General features: G+C 38.9%; 1 protein-coding gene across 1 annotated transcript in view; it reads left to right on the forward strand.

The window, feature by feature from the left end:
- avl9 (AVL9 homolog (S. cerevisiase)) overlaps nucleotides 1-22,954 on the forward strand; it is a 48,263-nt gene that overhangs the window by 15,389 nt on the left and 9,920 nt on the right. Inside the window, exons 4-14 of the mRNA XM_041813975.1 lie at nucleotides 7,500-7,571; nucleotides 9,798-9,887; nucleotides 9,974-10,040; nucleotides 10,498-10,538; nucleotides 10,635-10,673; nucleotides 10,778-10,847; nucleotides 12,856-13,331; nucleotides 13,632-13,766; nucleotides 13,861-14,080; nucleotides 14,404-14,521; nucleotides 14,972-15,025. Coding sequence (XP_041669909.1) covers nucleotides 7,500-7,571; nucleotides 9,798-9,887; nucleotides 9,974-10,040; nucleotides 10,498-10,538; nucleotides 10,635-10,673; nucleotides 10,778-10,847; nucleotides 12,856-13,331; nucleotides 13,632-13,766; nucleotides 13,861-14,080; nucleotides 14,404-14,521; nucleotides 14,972-15,025 — 1,382 coding nt within the window. The remainder of the gene's footprint in view (nucleotides 1-7,499; nucleotides 7,572-9,797; nucleotides 9,888-9,973; nucleotides 10,041-10,497; nucleotides 10,539-10,634; nucleotides 10,674-10,777; nucleotides 10,848-12,855; nucleotides 13,332-13,631; nucleotides 13,767-13,860; nucleotides 14,081-14,403; nucleotides 14,522-14,971; nucleotides 15,026-22,954) is intronic.

Genomic DNA, 22,954 nt, shown 5'->3' on the forward strand with positions numbered 1-22,954 from the left:
GAATCTCATAAAAACCGAACTGGGTGAGAGCACTGGACTGAACGATCTCGGGATTGAACGTGCCCACCGAGCACTCGGACCTAAACCCGTGGAGTCTGCTCCGCCAAGATCAACGGTAGTGAAGTTTCTGAAATATACAACAAAGGAAATGGTAATCAGCGCAGCTTGGAAAAAAAAGATCACCATAGACGGGGTAAGGATATATTTCGACCACGACTATGCTTCAGGGGTGATGGAGAAAAGGAGAGAATATCTGCCAATTAAAAGAGTACTGAAAGAGAAAGGCATCAGATTCCACACACCGATGACCAGAATGCGCGTTTTCTTGGACTCCGGGACAGTTACGTATGAGAGCGCAGACCGAGCTGCTGAGGACTTACGGGCAAAAGGCTTCCCGATACCACCGAGACCGGAGGGCAAACCGAGAGAGACGACACAGCTGAGCTCTCGCTGGGAGATGGTGAGACATAACCGACGCGGCAGTGACGATTACCATCAGAGGATCCGGGACAAGCTCCGCGGATTTCAACGGCCAGCTGGAACGGACACTGAGGAATGTTAACTAACTCTGTTAATATCTCTGGACTCTGGGCCTCTCCCACGCCTAAACTACCCCTAAACGGGCCAATAACGACTGCTCAGGACATTTGCTGATATCCGTGAGGCCCATTTTAGTAAAACATTGCTCAAATTTAGAAAGCGGTAGTCAGTCTAAAGAGTCTGAATGACAGCCACCCGAACAAGAAACCTGAGAGGGGCCCGCCACCTTCTGGCCGGATTACTCCCCTACACAAGAGGTCTAAAGATAGCCTCTTTGTTGGAAGTCCAGGTATTTTTTTCAAAGAGTTTTTACTGTTGTAACTGTTCTGTGTTTTTTGTTGATATTTGTTCATTGTTCTTGGGGATATGTGTGTCTCAGAGAGAACTCTGTTTAAAAAATGCATAACGAAGTATTTAAGGTTATCACCCTCAATGTTAATGGCTTGACAAATCTTATCAAGAGGGGCAAAATGATATCAAAAGCAAAAAAAGAAAAGGCAAAAATTATATTTTGGCAAGAAACTCACTTAACAAATCAAGAGCATGAAAAATTGAAGAAGATGGGCTTTAGACATACTTACTATTCATCCTTTAAAACAGGGCGCAAAAGGGGAGTGGCTATTTTAATACCAAATTCAGTCAGCTTTGAACTCCTGTCTGAAATTAAAGATAAGGAGGGCAGGTACATTATGGTAAAAGGTAAATTAGATGATAAGGAGGTGACTCTATTAAATGTTTATGCACCTCCAAATAGTAACAGCGGATTTTACAACAAAATAATTGACTTAATTGACTTCCAAATAACTGGAGTAATGATTTGTGCAGGAGACTTCAACATAATTTTTAATCCAAGGCTTGACACAACTAGCAAAAACAGAAGATTGACCAGCACAGAGAGATGGTTTAAAAGAAGAGCCCAAGACTTAGGTCTGGTAGATGTTTGGAGGGACTTTCACATTCACGATAAACAATATACATTCTATTCAAATCGTCACAAGGCTCATTCAAGGATAGATTTCCTGTTTATGCACAGCTTAGAGAGGCACAGGATAAAGGAGTGTGAAATAAGTCAGAGAGATTTATCAGACCACTCTACTGTTTATTTAAAGTTACACTTAGATAGTAAATCTAAGACAACAACTTGGAAATTAAACGTAAGTATGCTAAACAACCCCCAGTTTAGGGAAAGAATTAAGAATCAGCTTAAAGTATACATGGAGAATAATGATGATGGGAATGTGAACCCAGTGATACTTTGGGATGCAGCAAAAGCAGTCCTGCGTGGTAAAATTATATCAGAAGCAGCACATATTAAAAAGGTAAAAGCTCAAAGACTCCTGGACCTGCAAAAACGACTTTTAGATCTTGAACAACAACATAGTAAAAATAGCAATCAACAAATTCTCTTGCAAATGAGACCAATTAGACAAGAAATAGATAAACTCTATAGTGAGGAAATAGAGAAGAAGCTCAGATTTACTAAACAGAGATATTACGAGGCAGGCTCTAAGGCCTCAAAGATGCTAGCCTGGAGGTTACGAAAACAGCAATCAAACAATCAGGTATATAAAATTAGGGATCCTTCCTCTAAAAAGATAACACACGAGTTAGCAGGAATACAAGAAGCATTTGTAAAATTTTATCAGACCCTGTATACCCAACCTACACAATTTGACGCCTGTAGAGCAGAAAAATTTTTGAATCAATTAGACCTCCCCTCACTGGGAACAACTCATAATGACAACTTAATTAGAGAAATATCAGTTGAAGAAATTGCTAGGACAATTTCCTCCCTAAAATCCTGCAAGTCCCCGGGGTCTGACGGATTTCCAGGAGAGTGGTATAAAGCACTGAAGGAGGAATTGCTACCAATTCTATATAGGAGTTTCAATTATACACTTAGGGAGGGTATCCTTCCTCCATCCTGGAGGGAGGCAATCATCTCTGTAATTCCAAAAGAGGGAAAGGACCTTAGGGAATGTGGTGCGTATAGGCCTATCAGTATCCTAAATCAAGACTATAAAATCTTTGCAGCCATTTTAGCTAAGCGATTGGAAGAAATTATGCCCTTACTGATAGATGAAGATCAGTCAGGCTTTATTCGTGGAAGGCAGACCCAGGATAACATAAGACGTACTCTCCACACCATCGAATATATAAAAAGAGGAAAATTTGGAGCCATTTTGTTGAGCTTGGACGCAGAAAAAGCGTTTGACTCTGTGGGGTGGATGTTTCTCTTTAAGGTAATGGAGAGGTTTGGGTTTCATGAGAAATTTATTAATAGCATCAAAACACTATATACATTCCCTACTGCCAGAATTAAGGTTAATGGAAGCTTGTCCAGGACTATAAATTTACAGCGAGGCTGCCGTCAAGGCTGCCCAGCCAGTCCTGGACTCTTTAACTTATTTATTGAGCCACTTGCCCAGGCCATAAGACAAAATACAAACTTAGAAGGTGTTACCATAAAAGACACAGAGTACAAAATATGCCTTTATGCGGATGATGTTTTGGTCAGTCTAAAGAATCCAGAGAGTGGTATTCCTATACTGATGAATATGTTGCAGGAATATGGAGCCCTGTCAGGCTACACGCTAAATATTGATAAAACACAAGCACTGGTGTTCCATTTTATCCCGTCACCGGAACTTAAAAATATGTATAAGTTCAGCTGGGACTCTACATGTATGAAATACTTAGGTGTGAAATTAACAAAGGATTTATCCCAACTTTATTCTGAAAATTATTTACAAATATCAACAAAAATAAAACAGGACCTGAATAGATGGACATCTTTACCTCTGGATTTTGGAAATAGAACAATGGTGATAAAAACTAATATTTTACCTAGATTACTCTACCTGTTTCAGTCCTTACCTATTCAGGTTCCTGATAATCAATTTGGAGACTGGGATAAGGTGATATCCCGATTCATTTGGAACGGTAAGCCCCCTCGGGTAAGATATAAAACCCTTCAGCTGCCAAGAGGTAGCGGAGGGGTTGCCTTGCCTTGCCTTAAAGACTATTATCTGGCAGGACAGATAAGACCGCTGGTTCTCTGGTGTGACCAAACATATATCGCAAAATGGAAAATCATGGAGTTGTCATTGTCAGACAGACCCCTACAGAGTTTGCTAGGACAGCCATCTGCAATCAAACAATATGATATCCAGAGTCAGTGGACTGGCTTTTCGTTAGATACTTGGTCTAGTTTAGTGAAGCAACTTAACATTCAAAAAGAAATTAAAATCTTGACATGGCCAATCCATGATCCAGGTTTCATATCTGCTGCCAAGGATGGAGGGTTCAGTCAGTGGGAGAGACAGGGAGTCACAGCCCTGTGTCTGTTGGTTGAGGATCAGGAGTTACTGGATTTTCAAACTATGTCAGGAAAATACGGCCTAATTCGACAGGACTTTTATAGATACCTCCAACTCCGGCATTATTTTGACAAGAGTGTTAAAGGGTCCATACCAAGGAATTTCACAGGTATTACACAAACCTTCATTAAAGCCTACAAAACAAAAGGTTCAAGAAAGGTTATAGGTGAATTATACAGGTATATAAATGAACTAAGAGGGAACTCTACAGAATATGTAAAAGCCAGATGGGAAAAGGAACTGGGGGTGGCTATTCCCCCTGAGGACTGGACAAATATGATTAACACACAAATTACCACCACAGCCTCACAGTCATGGAGGGATTTTTCATGGAAGAACCTTATCAGATACTTTATAACACCAAAACAAAAATCCAGACAATCCAGTCCTCGATTCAGCTGTTGGAGAGAATGTGGTCATTCTTTGGCAGATCATTCACACATATTCTGGCACTGCCCTGTTCTCAAACCCTTTTTGGAAAATGTTTACACTGTTGTTAGAAAGGTCCTCTGCTTTGGTTTTGAATTTACTTGTTTATTTTTTTATTTAGGAAATATAGACACAAAACTCTCTAGTAATGACAGATACCTCCTCAGAATATTTATGGTAGCAAGCAAAAAGGCCGTAACAAGGCGTTGGCTCTGTAGGGATCCACCCACGATTAGTCAGTGGACAGGTATAGTAAAAAATATCCAGTGCATGGAAAGTCTGACCTTTTCTCTAAGACTGCAGAAAGAAAAATATGATGCTCTCTGGAAGAAATGGGAAACATACCTATCACAAAGCGGTGATAACCTATGCTAATTTTAAAACACATTTTTCAACTGAAACAATGCTGATAATGGGAAAATTTGGACTGACCCACTCGTGTCCCCTTAAGTTCTATAGTTCCTACTGTTTCGCTGAAAAATTTGTGTGCATAATGTGTTTGTAAGCTTAACAGATTTGTGTGGCTTGATATTCAGTTGTATTTTCTTTTCTTCCCTGTTTAAATCTGTCTCCGACAGAGTTGTTTTGTATTCTTTCTTCTTAAAAACTAAAAATAAAGTTATAAAAAAAAAAATAAATAAAAAAAAAAAAAGATAGAAACTTAGAGAAACAGACTGATCATCAGGCATATTTGACCAAAAGAATGAGCATTGTTTAAATTGCACAAATAAAGTGGCAACATTTGGAGAAAAAAAAGTGCAACTTCCTTATTTGTACAATCCAGACAGTGTGCAGAAGTTTGCCTGCAATTTTGGATGATTGAAAATGCTAAATGACCCAATATTGGCTGTCTAGTGCTACTTTTATTGTTGCAGACTTTAGTGTTAAATAGTTACCAATATGATTTGATCCTTACTAGAAATATAAATTCTCCTTAAATATAATAAGAAGAGGGGAGCAGGTGGCCTAGTGGTTAAAGGCGCTCCCCATGTACGTGGGCACCGCCCGGGTTCGAATCCAGCCTGACGCCCTTTACTGCATGTCTCCCCCCACTCTTGACCCTGTTTCTGACTCTATCCACTGTCCTCCTCTATCCAATTAAGGCACAAAAATAAATCTTTAAAAAAAAAAAAAAATATATATATATATATATATAATAAGAAGAAATGACAATTCCCCATTGAGACTAAACGATCTGTAAACAACTCTAATAACTTTGTGACTGAGTAATATAGTGTGTCTGACTGCACGTGGAGTGAGCGAGCATCAGTGAGATAGACCGTGATGAAGTAAGCAACAAAATCAAAACACTATAGAAAAGAGCGCTTGATGGACTCAATAAAAAGTTTGTTTGGAAAGTGATTCTTGGAGCAATGAATATACAAGAAAAAACTCCAAGGCACTCTTTTCAAACATTGAAATGCCTTTATTTTCATGGGATGGTCACATATTGAGCTTAAAAACACACTTTGATGCATTTTGGCTAAGGATGCTCAAAGGCGTCTACTTCCCCATTCATCAAAACCCTCATTTAAATTTCGTTTAATAGTCTAAAAAGGAGGAAATCCTTAGAAAACAGCCAAATTCATCACAGGGTCGTTCTGTCAGCGGGTGTGATGTGAGCCTGATATAAACTCTACAGCGTGGCTAACATTAAAAGCTAGCACCACCAGCCTTCATTCCTCTTTGCAGACTAATATCATGCTTTGATATGTAGTCTCTTTTCACTTTGGTTGAGTAGTTATATGTGAGTTCAACCTACATACCACTTTATTTTCATTTACTACTTAAAAACCTGTCATACCGTGCTGTTTCTACTACACGCTAACTGATAAGCTACCGCTGAGCTTCCCATGTTTATGTCCGGTGAAGTGCCGTGGGAAAGCTCCGACAGAAAGGCAGCAGCTATTAACTAAAGCTACAGTGGCCTCTAGTGGTGGGAGGTTCATTACAGTTTAAAAGAGAAATCAACACTGGGATTTTAAGCCCGTGTTTACATAAAATAATAAGTTATTAGTGTAACTGACTCGTAAATTTCATACTGGCGAATTTGATAAACAAATTAAATAACTTAACTACACGCATCCCTAGTTTCGGCATCAAGCCTTCATCAGGAAGTCAAGCAGACATCATGTATATATGAACATAGTTCTGCTGGTGAGTTTGATAGGAGTGTCTGACATTTCCTTGATTTTATTTCCTTTTCTTCTCTACATTGAGTTTTTTAGCTTGCTTGGAGATACTTTTGCATCAAAAATATCTGATTCCATATTTGAAATGTTGGACTCTATCTTTTGCTATACACTCACAGCTGCCAAAAACTTGTCAAAACAAAGCACCACTCCTTTCTCTGCATTTAAAATAGATGCAGTAGATGTCTTTTTTTTTTACAAGGGGAGCCTGAAATTCACAGGGTAGAGGATTACATATTTAATGGATGTGCTGACAGTGAACAGAGCAGTTAATGCTGCATAACGTGACATGATATCTGATGCTTGCATATTTTTAGGACAGGTTGTTAGGCCTGAGATTTTGAGTCAACATTAACGTAAACCATATAAAGTCAAACAAATGTTTTAATCAATTGTCTTACCCTGTATTACTGTTCCCATCCTGGGGCCTGGAACCCCTTGTGGGGTGCCAAAGACCTAGGAGAGGGTGCAAGTCTGGGTTTTATTTGAAGACAACTTCATACATCTCCATAAAATCTCCATTGCCAGGGGACAACCCTAGCTTTTGCTGATGTCGGTGGTCTTTGTGGACAAATCATGCCAGTTTAATTATTTACTGATGTTTTTTATCCTGAGCATAAATAAGTCATGATTTCTGACAAAAATGGCATCCTTTATTGTTTAAAATGTCCTTATAACAAGTCTTCGTTATGAAATAAATATTTCTGTGCTCACTTTATTTTTGCTGCATGCACATGAAGCATCGCTGTTCTTTTTCTTGAGTTAGTCCATGCTCTTGATTTGATTAACAGAGGAAGTAACATGACATGGCCCTCCGGTCTATTTTAGTCCCCTGTGACATCAGTGTCCTCCTCTCATGAGGTCTGTTGCAGGGCGGTTAGTCACAATCAGTGTTTGGTTTGTGGTCCTGTATTTATTATTGTATTTATATATGTTGGATGTTTTACTCCCTCCTCAGGCCCTGAAGGTCCGGCAGGCTGACGTCACCAGAGAGACGGTCCAGAAGAGCGTCTGCGTCCTCAGTCGAGTGGTGAGTCAGACCATGATGGTCCTGTAATCTCATAAGAACAGAACAAATCTTGATTTCAGCGCCTCAGGCTGGAGGTTATGAATTCATGGGTCAGTCGCTGAGCCGTGAAAAATCAGGATCCACGATCATGTGAAAGAGGAGGGAAGAAGGAAGTGATTGAGGGAACAGGCTCCAGATTAAGAGATTTTTAAAACAGCTTTTTTTTTTATCTTTTCCTTTAATGTTTAAGAATAAATCCTGTGAGGCCTGAAGTGTCAGTCTCCTCTTCTGAAGTGATAAAAGAATCAACACGAGGAGTCCCAGGAGGAAAATCATCTTTTATCTGCCTCCATAGAGATTTAAATGACTCACAGGCTACTTTTTAATGCTAGGAGGATTCACAATGGGACTTCAGCCTCTGAAATGATTATATAAGAGACGTGATGAGACAGATCAATTAGAATTTATGTCAGTGAAGGAAACGTGTTTTATTTTAAAATTCACACTGCAACGTCCATACTACTTAAAAGCTACTACTGCTATATTGTCTGTAGTTGTTAGAAGAGTTCTTACATTACCGCAGATATTTTTAACAGTTAAGAAGTTCTTCATTTTTGTAGTTAAGTTTTGTCACTGTGGCTGACAGTTGGTGCTAGAAGTCTCACAATTAGTAAAATGGGGATCACCTAAGTGCAGTGAATGTGTCTCAAGTGATTGTAGTGTATAGACATATGTGTCTAGAAGGTCCAGTCCCTTGTAATTAGTATTCCTGGCTGCCATTACATCATGAATACAAAAGAAAACTCCAAGCATCTCAGAGAAAAGGTTATTGAAAAGTATAAGCCAGGGGATGGATACAAAAACATTTCCAAGGAAGTGAACATCCCCCAGAATTCAGTTTAATATATCATGAAGAAATGGAAGGAATATGGCACATGTGTACATCTGCCTAGATCAGGCCGTCCTCACAAACAATAAGGACACCAGTGAGTTAGGCCACCAAGTCACCTATGACTACTCTGAAGCAGTTTCACGCTTCAGCAGCTGAGATGGGAGAAACTCTGCAGACAACAACTGTTGGCCGGGTTCTTCACCAGTCAAAGCTTTATGGGAGAGTGGCAAAGAGAAAGCCACTGTTGAAGAAAACTCAGATTGAATCTGGAATAGAGTTCACCAAAAGACATATAGGAGACTCTATGGTCAAGTGGAAGAGAGTTCTTTGGTCTGATGAGACCAAAATGGAGCTTTTTGACCACCAGACAGGACGCTTTAACATTGCACATCACCACAAACGCACCGACCCCACTGTGAAGCACGGTGGTGGCAGCATCATGCTGTGGGGAAGCTTTTCAGTCTACAAGAGAACTACAGCTTGGGAGAAGTTTCATTTTCCAGCAAGACAATGAGCCAAAGAAAACAGAGAAAGCTACACAGAAATGGTTGAAAGACAACAAGGTGAATGTTCTGGAGTGGCCAAGTCAAAGCCCTTACCTCCATCCAATAGAGAATTATGGAGAAAGCCAGATTATAATTGCCATTATTTATTTATAAAATAGATTAAAGGGTAAAACATCCAAGGGAGTCAATACTCTTTATAACCCCTGTGTTCAATACATTGGTGTTAGAATAGCTTGCAGCTCTTTATTTATAGAAGAATGTTTTTATCAAGATACTTTTTGGTATTTTGAAAACCCAGGATAGGATATCACCTCTTTGTGTTAGATATGTGTCCCATTTCTCTTAGACTAGACTCTTCCCTTAGACTAAAAGTTAAATGTATTATATATCAGATGTTTTTTCTATGTCTGCCTACCGATTGATAATGTTATCGCCAAATAGAAGCAAAGGTCAAACGTTTTTGCTTGCTGACATAATGTTTTTAGAAGATATCTGCTGTTTTTAGGCAGTTTAACATTTTCTCAGTAAGCAAGTGAACTCAGTATTATTGCACAGGACAGTAAGGATTGGTTTCTGATCAATGGGGCAGAGTCTACATTTTGATACATAGCTATTTTTTTTCCTGTTTAAAAACTGATTAATTACAATTTCAGTAACATAAAAGTTCACAGCTTTCTACACATAAATCAAGGCAATGAAAAGAGTTTGACATTAAAATATCAGGAGCAGAGCATCGATTCTTCTTCTTGGGAACAAAAGAAGGATATGTGATGAGCAAGTGGTTTAAACGATCACGTAAACAACCCAGACTGACATGCATGATCTGCTTCTCTTCGTCTTTATCTGCAGCCTCTCTACGGCCTTCTTCAAGCTAAACTTCAGCTCATCACACACGCCTACTTTGAGGAGAAAGACTTCTCTCAGATCTCTATTTTAAAGGTGAGAGTGTGAAACCTTTCTGTTAATGGTTAACCTCACTGTTATCACCCCCACTCACCTTCTGCTCCCTCTTCCTCCTGCTGCAGGAGCTGTACGAGCACATGAATGGTTCCCTGAGGGGCTCCACTTTGGAGGGCTCACAGGTCTATCTAGGTGGGTAAACTTAACCGGTAACTTTATTTGGGAGTATTTTACATGTGGAGAGCAGGTGCATGTTGTGGCTGGTTTTATTAGGAGTGATTATGGCTTTATTTGTAGTCTTATGCACTTACTGCCAAGAAACTATAAGAAAAGAATAATAAATAAAAATATGTTTGATTGCTAGAATAACGTGCATCCAGATTTTACTGTTAAAATCAAACATATTCGAATCTTAAGGGTCTCATGGTTTAAAAACAGGTGTAAAATGTCTAAAAGGGATTCAGAAACAGTATTTTTAACAGCTTTTATGGTTCACAGATACATATTCTTAAAAAACAAAATAAAGCCACAGTTGTCATGTCTTTACAGATTATGTAATTGTTGTTGACTGCACAAAAATCTAAATATGTGTCTTTTTGGAGGACAAATTCCTAATTCGTCAATACTCTGTTTTTTATTCTCTCCTCAGGGTTATCACCAAGAGATTTAATACTGCACTTCAGACACAAGGTAGGAAATAATAGATGCAAAAATGATGTTAAAGTTTCTGACTGTAAATTTTTGGTTTTATGTGATTAGTTATTCTTGTCATTTCCCCCCTCATAGGTTCTCATCCTTTTCAAGCTCATTCTACTGGAGAAGAAGGTAATATTAAGCACAACTCTATTCTCCCTTCTTTGTGATTGTAATTTACAGAAAAAATGACTCTGATTCTTGGTTTTTAAATCTTTTATATACTTTCTCTGCAGGTCCTGTTTTATGTTTCCCCCGTCAACAGACTAGTAGGAGCCCTGATGACCGTTTTATCGTTGTTTCCAGGTCAGTAACTCCAGAAGAAAAGATTCTGTCATGCATCTCCTGCCCACTTGTACACCACAGTAGCACTTCAATAAAGATGGTACCAAATACATTTTATGTGTCTAGATGCAAAACTCAGAAATAAAAAGAGAAAATAAAAAAGGCCTTGCAAAAATGTTAGTAGTTACAAAACAAAGCATGTCATTAAGAATTGTTATCTTTTGAGAAGTTCAGCTTTATTGAAAGTTGATGCCAGTTGTGTGTCGGGGTGAGTAAGTCTTAACTTGAAGCAAAAAATCTTGACATAAATAAAGGAAAAAATGTGAAAAAGAGGAGGATAACACTGCCATAACAAAGTTCTGGCATATCAGGTGTTAGTATAACAGCAGTATGTTCCCTAAAGCTTGTTAACACTGCAAAGATTAGCTGCTTTTATTTTAGGCTTCAACAAGGCATCCTGGATCAGTTGGACAGTTTTGGTGCTATAATGTTGTTTTAGACCCAAAACCTTTACTTCCTTTCTTATTGTTTGGGTGAGAGCTCATTTAGAAAAATGACACAAAAGCTGCATGTCCATCAAGCAGCCTGATTCAGTTCAGATCAGTATGGTGCACAGCAATATCTGTGTCCTGTTCAAAGCTGTAGCCTCTGTTGGGGTACCAAGCACACATATCTTAACCCTAAAGAGTGGAGGTAGACATACTACAGTCAGTTGATTGGTCAAAAGAATCCACTTCTTGTGCAACAGGGTAATTACAAACACAAAGTGTGCCATGGTCAGGGAGTTGAAGTTATTAACAGGCTACACTTCATTGCGCTGTTATGTAGCCACTGAAAAAATACAAATAAACTAAACTAAAATATAACCGCTGCCATCTCCCCATCTGGCTTACAGAGATGCCTACCTACATAAAGTTGGGTTGGCTGTGAAACTGAAGCAAAGTCAAGGTTAACTTTACTAAACCAAACCAGACTGCTTTGCAGAAATGCACCATTAATTATTAGCTAACTACACAATTTGAGGCCATTGAAGGGAAGCCTGGGAGTGTAGTAAGGAGCTTAATTTGTGCAATGACAAAACCAGAACAAATAGGATTAACCACAGTTCTCTCTAATAAATTTGTGTTTTTGTTAGCTTTAAACATCTTGTATTCTGTAATTTGCAAAAATCTTCTTAGATTATTCAGCAATAATGAAAGGTTTAATATGGCCTAAACACAGCTGATGATTGGAAAGACATAATGTGTAAAATACAACTTATAAAACATAATTGGCATTATAACAGCATATTAGCCTAAAATGTTAATTTTTGCAAGCCTAAATATTGGATTGAAAATTGGCCTATATTTGCGGTAAATATCGGCTGTATGCAAGGCCGCCCATAAGGGGGCATAAAGGAGAGAGCTTTCTGGGGTCCAGCCAAACTGGGTTAAATAGTGTCAAAAACTGGCTGGAAACATAGTGAGAGGGGATTACAAGTGTCAAGAACAAAATTTAAGTTGCAAAAAAGAGCATGAAAATAGCTAACTATGTTAAAATTGGGAAAAAAATGGGCGTAAAGAGTGGTGACAAGAGGTTGATGTGACAGAAATGTACTAACTGAGGCAGAAAAAAAAAACAAAGTCACAATTTGGGCAAAAAAGTTGGTGAAATAGGATTAAAAAGTGGCAAAAATAGGTTAAAAGAGGCAAAATGGGCCGAAAGTTGCACAAATTGGTTTAAAGTGGCAAAAAGAAGTTGAAAAAGTGGTGTATAAAAAGGGCTTTAAGTGGCAATGAGTAAAGTGTGTAAATAAGTTTGTGGTGTTTTAGGCAGGACAAACAACCCTGCCTCAGCTGAAGTCTTTTCCTTTATCCGTTGGCATAAATGCGTACATTTTGGAGTATTGATATTGGTATCAGCAGAAATGTATTTGTAAATATCACCATACTGGATAATGGCAAAATCCAATATTGTGCATTCCTAAATACAAGAGCGAGAGAACTAACAAAATACGCTTCTGACATTCCCCTTATGTTTGACTTTTCAGGTATGATTGAGCACGGCCTGGTGGACTCATCTCACTACAGACCGAAGAGCAGTGTGTCCGAGGACCTGAGTATGGTGGAGAGCGTTTCAGGAGCCGAGGAGTTCGTCTCCGTGTCAGTCACAGACATCACCCTGGAGGGGGAGGGGACCACACAGCCCATTGTGGAGTCCCTGTCCTCTGGGAACAGCACAGAGGGGGACAACCACCTCCTCAAACCCCCGTCACGCACCTCCCCAGAGTCCTCAGAGAGCGACTGGGAGACCCTGGACCCCAGCGTGTTGGAGGAGAGTGCTCCTAAAGACAGCACAGAGGGGAAGGAGGCGGGGTCAGAGTTGAAAGACGCCTTCGACTCAAAGCCGGGGACGCCCATCACGGTGCAGCCGCAGTCTGCCAGCGGTCAGGGAGGGGTCGTTCAGGGTCTTGTGTCTGGTCTGGAGGAGGATCAGTACGGGCTGCCTCTCCCCATCTTCACTAAGGTAAAGATCCTCAAAGATTTCAAATCTTTAGGTGTTTACTTTACACTTAAACTCATGAATGGTAGGAACTACTCTGTGACAGATTATTCACTTGAACTGAAAGGATTTTGATATATATTTCATGATGTTTTATTTATCTGAGCTCCAACACCATAAAATGACTGCCTGTTTGTTCTTTGAGCTCCAGGATGTTATTTCACATTTGTAGCAGCTCTTTGTCTCTGATCGTGTAGACGGCCTGTTTGAGATAAAACTGTCTGACTGTCTGATACCAAGGTGTCCTATGTCTTTTGTCTCCAGGGTTACCTGTGTCTGCCCTACATGGCCCTGCAGCAGCATCACCTCCTCTCTGACGTGACGGTTCGCGGCTTCGTTGCAGGGGCGACAAACATCCTCTTCAGGCAGCAAAGGCACCTCAGCGATGCTGTTATTGACGTAGGAGTCTGAAATATTCACTTATAGAGAGATATTGAGGATATTTTTTGCTCAAAAAGTCACATTTTAACCATGCATTTTTTGTCTTTTTAAGGTGGAGGAAGCAGGCATACAGATCCAGGATGCTGAGCTCAGAAAGATCCTGAGCCTGACGACAGCAGACCTGCGATTTGCCGATTACCTGGTTAAACACGTGACAGAGAACAAAGACGACGTTTTCCTGGATGGGACAGGCTGGGAGGGTGGAGACGAATGGATCAGGGCGCAGTTCACCCTCTACCTTCACTCGTTACTCTCCTCTACTCTACAGCAAGGTATTAACATCTCACACGCTTGTTTGATTTTAGTGATTATGACAGTTTCTTTATTAAGCCGCTGATTTACTTTCCCTCCACTGATTTAAACTTAACCCCAGGTATCTGCAGGCTGCCAAACATCAGTAAATGCATTTAAAGGTTCTTTTAAATACAGTCATATCCTTGCTTAGAGTCAACGGTCAGTGTCATGCCCAACGATCACGGGAGGGGGCTTCAAGTTGTCTTGTGTTGCCAGCCTTAGCCATGCAAACAAATACGTAGGAGGATTTTAGTTTTTTTTTAATCTGCAAATGTAAGTAGGTGCTGTAATTTTTTTGCAGACAATGAGAGACTGCTGTCAGATTATGGAGCACCTTTCATCGCAGCCTGGAAGATCACACACAACTACAGAGTGTGGTACAGCAACAAACACCCTGCCATGGCCGCCATCACCCCAGGGTAAATACAGAGGAGTTCTTGATAAAATCAAGCTGGAAATCTTAAGTGTAATGAAGTGGGTAACTCTGGCACAACTTCACCAACTTCCAAGGTGTATGGAGGATGAAGAGAATCTTGAGGAGAACAGAAATCTCCAGCAACACTTTAGACCGATGTGTTTTGGCATGTAGCCTTCATCAGGGTCATCTATGACCCTAAAGTTGTTCTCTAAACTGCAAGTGTTGCTGGAGAGTTCTGTTCTCTTCAATCTTTAATATAATGACAAGTTTGAAAAACAATCACATGGATGAGAAAATGTATAAAACATGAATCATGTTACTGTTGAGAGGAGTCTTAAATTTTTGGACTCTTCTTACATTTACTAAACTGTTTAAATCAAATATAAATTTGTCAGTGTAGTCATGAATTCATTGAAATGATAAAAAAAAAAAAGTTTTTCTGTATGTGCAGACATCCATTCCAGGGTCAGTACAGCGTGGCCGATGTGAAACTACGACTCTCACAGTGAGTATTTCCTAATTTTTCAACTATAGCTCCGGCATCTGCTGCGATATTCGTCTCTGTACATGAGGCTCAGTGATTTCAGCTCAGATTTAAACTTGACAGCATGGGAACAGGGAAAATTATGTGTTGAAGCTGATCAATTTTTAATGCTAAATTTTTGTATTTAAAATTATTGTTTTGTAACAGTAGTTAAAAATTAATTAGAAAGATGGAAACACGTGACCTTTTTCATTTTTCTAAAATGAAACCTTTTTATTCCAAGAGCTGTCAGGTAGCCTATTTTATATTTAGATAAATCACAGCTGATTTTATTTGCAACAAAAACAAAGAATATTTGGATATTTTATTGGTATTTTTATTTATTATAATTGTATTATTACCCCTGCACTGAACTGTTAGCTGTATTTCCACGGTAGCACCTTATGTTACAACACGGGCATGATGCTGCCCTCTTGTGGTGTAAAAGAGACACTAAGTGTTTTTCTCATCTCATTTCTGAGCCACTTTCTTTGACAAAGACACCAGTAAAAACAGCTATAAATCATTAACCTTAAGTTGTTCACGGGATTATTTTGCCATTTGGTTAGTACTTTTCTTTTGACAATATAAAAACAGCTTTCTGCACTACTTCAACTTTATAAAATAAAAAACTTTTTTTTTCTTTTTTTTTTTTAAGTTTAACTTACTGTAGATATAGGACACCCCCCCCCCCACATAAAAAAAAGTTTTTTTAGAAATTGTTTTTTAAGACACTATATGGTCGTTTTTTTTTTTTTAAGAAATTACAAAATACTGACAAAAGGAAAAAATGTCATTCCTGTACAGCAGTGATTTTCAAATGTTTTTTGCTCAAGGCATACCTAAGATTAAGTCAAAATCTCAAGGCACACCATCTCCAAATTCATGTAAAATCTTCTTTTAACATGTATTTATTTATATCTTTATTCAGTGTTTAGTTGATGTAATAATTTGTGGTTTTTCAAATGAATAACACATACCTAGACATTCCTGGCCTTGACCATTGGGGAACAACTGAAGGACACAATTACAATAAATGTTTTATATGTTTTGCAGCTTAGATTTCAGCTTTATCTGCCTTATTCACAGTTGTTGAATCTGAATCAGATAATAGCAAATCACCAAAAAATTGCTCTTGTCTACTTATTTTTACTCCAAATTATCCTAAATATGTACATATGAAATAAATGCAGAGTTAGAAAATACCAGAAATACCACAGAAACATTTTTGCTCTCTAAAAGGTTGTCCAATCTTTTGTTAATTTGTGTTATCACTGTAAAACTATATTCTTGTGACTGTCTTAATCAGTGATGGGATAAAAATTACAGTGCAAACACATGTAAAAGTTTCTTAATTTGTTGTAAATTTAATGTAATGGTTATACAGATTCCCAAGGCACACCAAGACGTTCCTCAAGGCACACCAGTGTGCCTCACCACAAAATTAATTTATGTATTTATTTCAAATAATCACATTTCCTGTTTTACCTGGCCTATTGACATCAAATAAAAAGTGGAAGAAAGCTTAAAATCACACTTTCCAAAAACAGCACATGATGGCATCATGTCAGCATGATCGTGGACTCCTAAAGGTTACACCTGCACATACCAAATCAATAATATCGAGTTTTGATCCTGAGTCTGAGTTTACATTTAAAAAATATTCCATACTTTATTTTAGTTTGTTATGCTGGACTTTTGCTCTGTGCCAGTTCAAGCCAAATAATATAATAATTGATCTCTCCTCTTGGTCATACACTTTAAGGACAAAAGAATTTGGCCACACCTGTTAATAGCTGAATTAAGGTATTTCAATCAGGCCATGAAGTCTCCATTTGCAAACATTTGAGATCCTAAATGGGTTGATCTGAAGAGCTCAGTGACTACAAGTGTGGCACTGTGATGGATGCCACCTTTGTAAAAAAATGGTTTGTCTGTGCATCACTCCAGAAATGCATCAAGTGGGCGATGGCAGGGGCTGTTGGTTGAAGCAAACTGTGGCCTGCACTGCAGACACTGAGCATGTGGAATTTGCAGGCAAGAAATCATAACAGAAAAGATCTTTCTTAAAACATAAAGTTAGGAAGATCACAAATGTTTTTGGCTTCATCAGTAAACTTTTTTAATCAAACACAGTAATAAGAACCTTGTTAGCTTTCAGTGTTTTTGAATGTTTTTTAATCAGTGAAAAGATGATAGGCCAAAAAAGCCCTTAGCTGAGTGGCCACTCTTCTAGAAGGCCAGTCCATCACTGCTTTCAAATAAAAGACTAGAGGAGAGCTTCAAAATAAAACAGAAAAACTTATCTACAGACTTTATTCCTAAAAATATTTACATGTAAAGGGCATGGATGTAGTGTTGACATGCCTGTTAAATAAAAGATGAACAATGTTTCCTCAGTTTGTTTTTTGGATGTTTGCAGAAGGGAAAAGAAGAAACAAAAAATTAACTAGAAAGAAAAAAATCACAACTTTTGTTAGTAAAAATGCTACAAGAAGCTCCATAATGTAAAATTAGGTTTGTTGATAAAGAACATAAAGGAAGCTTTAACTTGAAAACTTGAGAGGTTTTATCTTCACATTTGAATACCTTTATAGATTAGGTACAAAGTTTAATTTCTTGAAAGTTTAATCAGCTAAATTAAGGATAAAAACTCTAAAAGTTGACACCTATGGCAGCTCATGTTTTAAAGACTTATAAATGATCCTGTTTCATTGGTTGTCATTCTCACTGCACTTTAAGCCGTGAATACTTCATGAATACTGCGAGTCACATCGAGCAGCCGGCCGAGCTTTACCTCCTGCTGTGTCCGTGGGCGGATCCCGCAGCTCTGTGCGCTCAGGTTAAAGGTGGGGGTGGGTTTGTGGGGGCAGCGAGGGTCTCATATCGGCCCAAGTCATTAATTATGAGCGAGTTTCATTCTCAAAAACAGAGCTGGAGACTTCTTCGACCTCAGATCTGGTTTCATTCAGGGAAGTGTAGATGAAAGGCGACTCCGACCACAGCTGGAGCGCCGCATCTACTGTTACACAGCTGATAAACGCCCCCAACACACACTCATAAACACACAGACTCAGAGCTGAGCATGTCCACATCCCTAACTTAGCTTTACGGTCAGGACGTAGCGGATCTGCTTGGCTGTGATACCCGCTGCTCTCGCTTTACCTCCGGGTGTTTGGTGACACGACCGCTGTGAACTTTGTCGTAAATCCTCCGTAAACAAACACACGGCGAAACAAACTGGAGGAACCTTAAACTGGGGTTAGTTTACTTCATCTGGGACAAGATTTCAGCCAGAAATGAAGAAAGAAAATAAATTATGGGCTGAAATATGATGATGGAAAGACAAAAAAGGGATTTGCTTTAGATGAACTTAATCAGAATCCAGTTTTATTATTGATTACATTTCCACATTTGACCTGGCGTTTTGGTGCAAAAAGGAAATAAAAACAGAAGAAGAAAAAAATACAATAAGAGGCTGACAGGGAGTATAAGTGGATAAATATAACAAATATGTAATAGTAATATCCAATGGAAGATAAAGAACACAAAATGTATGTATGAAGGTGCAATGATTGATTCTGGAGCTAAGCGGGATCCCAGTGTTGTCTACCCTTTGTTGTGGTCCAGAGAGTGCCTTGAAGTGTGGTGGCTCCATCTCTGACTTCTGTCCAGTTGATTCTAACGTAAGGCAGGGGTGGGTCTTAGCCTCTACGACCCTTCAGTACCTGTGTGGACTGGATAATGGGCCGGGTAACAGGGGCAGCCAACTGTGGAGTATCATTTCGATCACTGATCTGGACTTTGCTGATGATACTGTGATCCTTGCGGAGACTTTAGATGTCCTTGTGGGTGCTCTTAACTTGCTGAGTGAGGAGGCTGAATCGTTGGGAATGCATGTCTCTGGGGTCAAAACAAAGATCCAGGCATTTGGGGATGCCTTGGATGCTGCCATTGAATCTGTGTCTGTGAATGGTAAGAGCGTGGAAGTTGCAGAACATTTTACTGACCTTGGCAGCCTAATCCATCAATCTGCGAGGCTGAGATCAACCGCAGACTTGGACTCACTCATTGGCGATGGGTTTGTTATGCAAGACAGTGTGGTGTTCTTGGTAGCATGAGGAAGAAAGTCCAGAGTGTTTGAGTTCTTGGTCCTCCTGGTCTTAATATACACTTGTTAGGCCTGGACGTTGACTGATGGCCAGAGGCGCCAACTGGCTTGTCTCATTGTCAGCCATTAGAAGAATAAAGTGACAGCTGTGAACTTACTTTGATGATAAATTTCCATTTAGCTCATCTCTCGGGTCAGTTTGTCCAATTTATATTCTGAAATTTGGAGATGGCTGTGTCCAGATTGGTCATTTTAGTTGTTAGTTTGTTGATGCTGTCTCTGATGAAGACTGCAGACCCAAGCAGCTGTTCAGATATGCTGTAACAGAAGAGCATGCAGCCAGTAGCCAAAATCCTTCAAGAATTTTCATTATAGTGTACATTTGAGCCAGCATTGTTTTTTGGATCAATTTTACCTCAAAGTTTCAAAATTACTTGGAGCAGCTGTACCCATCTGTAGTGCTGTATGACCTAGCCTCTCACTGAAATCACTGGAGGCTAATGCCACTTTTATTCCCAAGTGCCTGATACAACCCAACTTCAAAAATACCTTATATCCCTTTAAAATATAGTTATATGGGTGTGGAGGGGTCATGATCGCTCAAAATGCATTTATTCTCAAACATCATAATTTGAAATGAAAGAACATCATGAAAACACATTTATACCTGCTGATGCAGACATACCCATGTCTGAAGATAGGATTTTTCTTGTTTTAAATAGGTTTCTAATAATGAATTCCTACACATTTAGTACATTTATATTCTGAATTTAAAATTTTGCTGCTAATATCAAAAAATGCATGTTTGAATTACCACTTTGTCCCAGTTAAGACATGTATTTGAGTAAAATAATTGTTTATATAAACTGTTACATTAATAAAAATGCAGGAAAATAGAATAAAAATTTCCATTTCACTGTCTTACTAATAATTGAGCACAGTTGAGTACAAAATTTAACATTTTATATTCTCATATCAGCACTCAAACATTCATAAGAGTGCCCTGGAGTGTTTTTAGCTGAGAGTAAACACAAATAAGAAAACTTTGTTGAATGTCAGAATCTTAGAGGAAAAGGGGTTTAAGACTTTTTCTTTTCCTTACAAATGATTGGTGAGTAAGGCACAAATAGTTTCTTTAAGTAGCATGTGCTCAAGTGTTTCATAAGGCACGATAACTTGTAATAAATAAACCTCAAACCAGCTGACACAGCCGGTTCATAATCCAGTTTGGACTCTTCAGATCTCAGATGATTGAGACTGGATATTTCTGCTTTATGAGACTCGAACAGTTCGCAGAGTTCATGAAGCAGCAGGGGGTTCCAGGGGCACGGCAGGCTCCCCGCTCCCCTCTCTGCACTATAAACTCTGGATATAACCAGCGTGGTGTGTGTGTTAATGTGAGTGAGGGGAGGTTGGGGGTGTTCGGGTTGCAGGCAGGAAGTTTGGCTTTCGGCCATTGGAGCTTCTCGGGAATAAACGCGTCTCGTTTCCTGCCTCAGCTTTGTGTCACCAGCTCTAAAACAGGAGGGGATTCAGACGTTCTGGTGGACTCTGTGTGAGAGGTTTTCCTACACGTGCTGGCTGAGCGGAGGCGTGAGGGCACGGCGGCAGATAAACAGCTCAGTCTTCACTTCAGCCTTGAACATCAGAGACGAGTGTTTACTGACTGTCAGATGATTCGAGCCTCGCTAAATGTCTAAATGCTCCTCACAGCGACAAAAAACTAAAGCAACTGTTCAAATAAGCAACAAGCTGTCATTATTGTATTTGCTGATGTTTGAATAGAGAGCTTTGTTGTTTTCACCCATTTACATTTGAAAAGAATCTACCAGGGCAAAACTTACATGTAAAAAGAAATTTTGGGGACTCATTAAAAATAAGACCAAGATTTAACTAAATTAATTACTACAACCCAAGTTCCAAAGAAGATGGGACACTTTGTTTTATTCACAATAGAACATAAACAACATATCAGATGTTGAAAGTGAGACATTTTACCATTTCAGAAATAACATCAGCTGATTTTTTTAATTTGATAGAAGCAATACACCTCAAAAAGTTGGGACAGGGCCAAATCACCATAGTGATGCATCCCGTCTTCATTAAAACACTCATTGTTTTCCCCTGTGGATTAATTCAAGAAGTTATCCTTCCATATATTCTACAGATGTCTCACTCAAAGTGAAAAATTCAAAATTCCTTTGTTTTAATCTTCTTATGGTTTATCATTTCAGCAATAGCCTTAACTGTCCATCTCACTGTCTTTTTGCCATCAGTGTGCATGCACAACTGCACATCTTCCTTATATTTTCAATATAGGGATTATAAGGAATAATGCTGACCAGCTTACGTGTGAATTAATAATTAGCCATTGTTGGATTTTCCAATCAATGATCAGCTCTTTTCATGATCCAGATGTGTAGGCAGCTGCCTTTAATTTATTCAAAAACCACACTCATCGTCTGATTCAACCAACATGGAAGCTGTTCATGCCTGAAGTTATACAAGTCAAAGGGCACTGATTGTGGTTTGCACACTTAGAAATTCAAACATTGTGAAGCCATGCTGTTGTGATGGATGCGGTATGTGGTTTAGCATTGTCCTGCTGAAATAGTCCAGGCCTTCCCTGAAAGAGACAATGTCTGGATAGGAGAATATGTTGCTCTAAAACCTCTATCTACTTTTCAGCATTGATAGTTACTTTCCAGATGTGTGAGCTGCCCATGCCATAGGCACTAATGCAACCACATACCATCAGAGATGCAAACCTTAGAAGTGTGTAAGGATAACAAGTTGGTCTTCTCTTTAGGGCTCAGGACATGGCATCCATGGTCCGTGTCAAGTTTATGATTCATCCGACCACAGAACAGTTTTCCAGTTTGCCTCAGCTCATTTTAAATGAGCTCTAGAGAAGACAGCAGCGTTCTTGGATCCTGTTCACACATGGCTTCTTCTTTGTATGATCCACCTTTAACTTTCATTTGTGGATGGCATGGCAAGCTGTGTTGACAGATGATTTCTGGGAGTGTTCCTGAGTCCATGCAGTGATTTCCAGAACAGAATTGAGCCTGGAGATGCCTATAGATGGAGTACTCTCCAGATATCCAACTTTATCCACTGTCCTAAAGACAAAGGCACTAATTTAAGTCTTTAAAAATACCAGGGCTGTCAAACAATTACAATTTTTAATTGCATTTACTTTCAGGATTTCTGAAGTAAATCAAAGTTTTTTCCCTAAATATAAAATTCTACTATTTGCATTTATCCTCCTAAGACCCTGCATGCATATATAAGGACATTACATTCTGGCCTTCCTACAATGTAGTAATCATTTCTGCTATTAGAATTTTTTGATAATTGCCTTGAATATCTGTTGAAGTATAAGTAATTCACTTAAAATACTAGAAGAATTTGCTATGAAATTTACAAGAATTTTCACAGCTATTTTTGGGAATATAGCTAGCAGATTTTCAAATGTTTTTGGAAAATGTGGGGATATTATTGTATTTTTCACTGAAATTTTAGTTTTTTTCTTTGAAACTTCTGGAAATTTGTGTTGATATTGGACAGTTTTTGGTCAAAATTAATTCATATTCAAAGACAAGGCTGAGGCTCAAGTCTCAGGAGGTTTAACTGTTTTTTGTGTTGGATTTTTGTACTGCACCATGAACTAAAAATTAATTCAGGAACACTCGTCTTATAATTAACCATTTTATTGCAAAATGAATTTGAAGTTTTACTTGGCGGAGGAGACTGCTGAAAAGATGCTCCTGGGCTTAGTCAAGCAGCATGCTGTGACT

Source organism: Cheilinus undulatus, linkage group 19 (genome assembly GCF_018320785.1).
Source record: "Cheilinus undulatus linkage group 19, ASM1832078v1, whole genome shotgun sequence".
Lineage (NCBI taxonomy): Eukaryota > Metazoa > Chordata > Actinopteri > Labriformes > Labridae > Cheilinus > Cheilinus undulatus.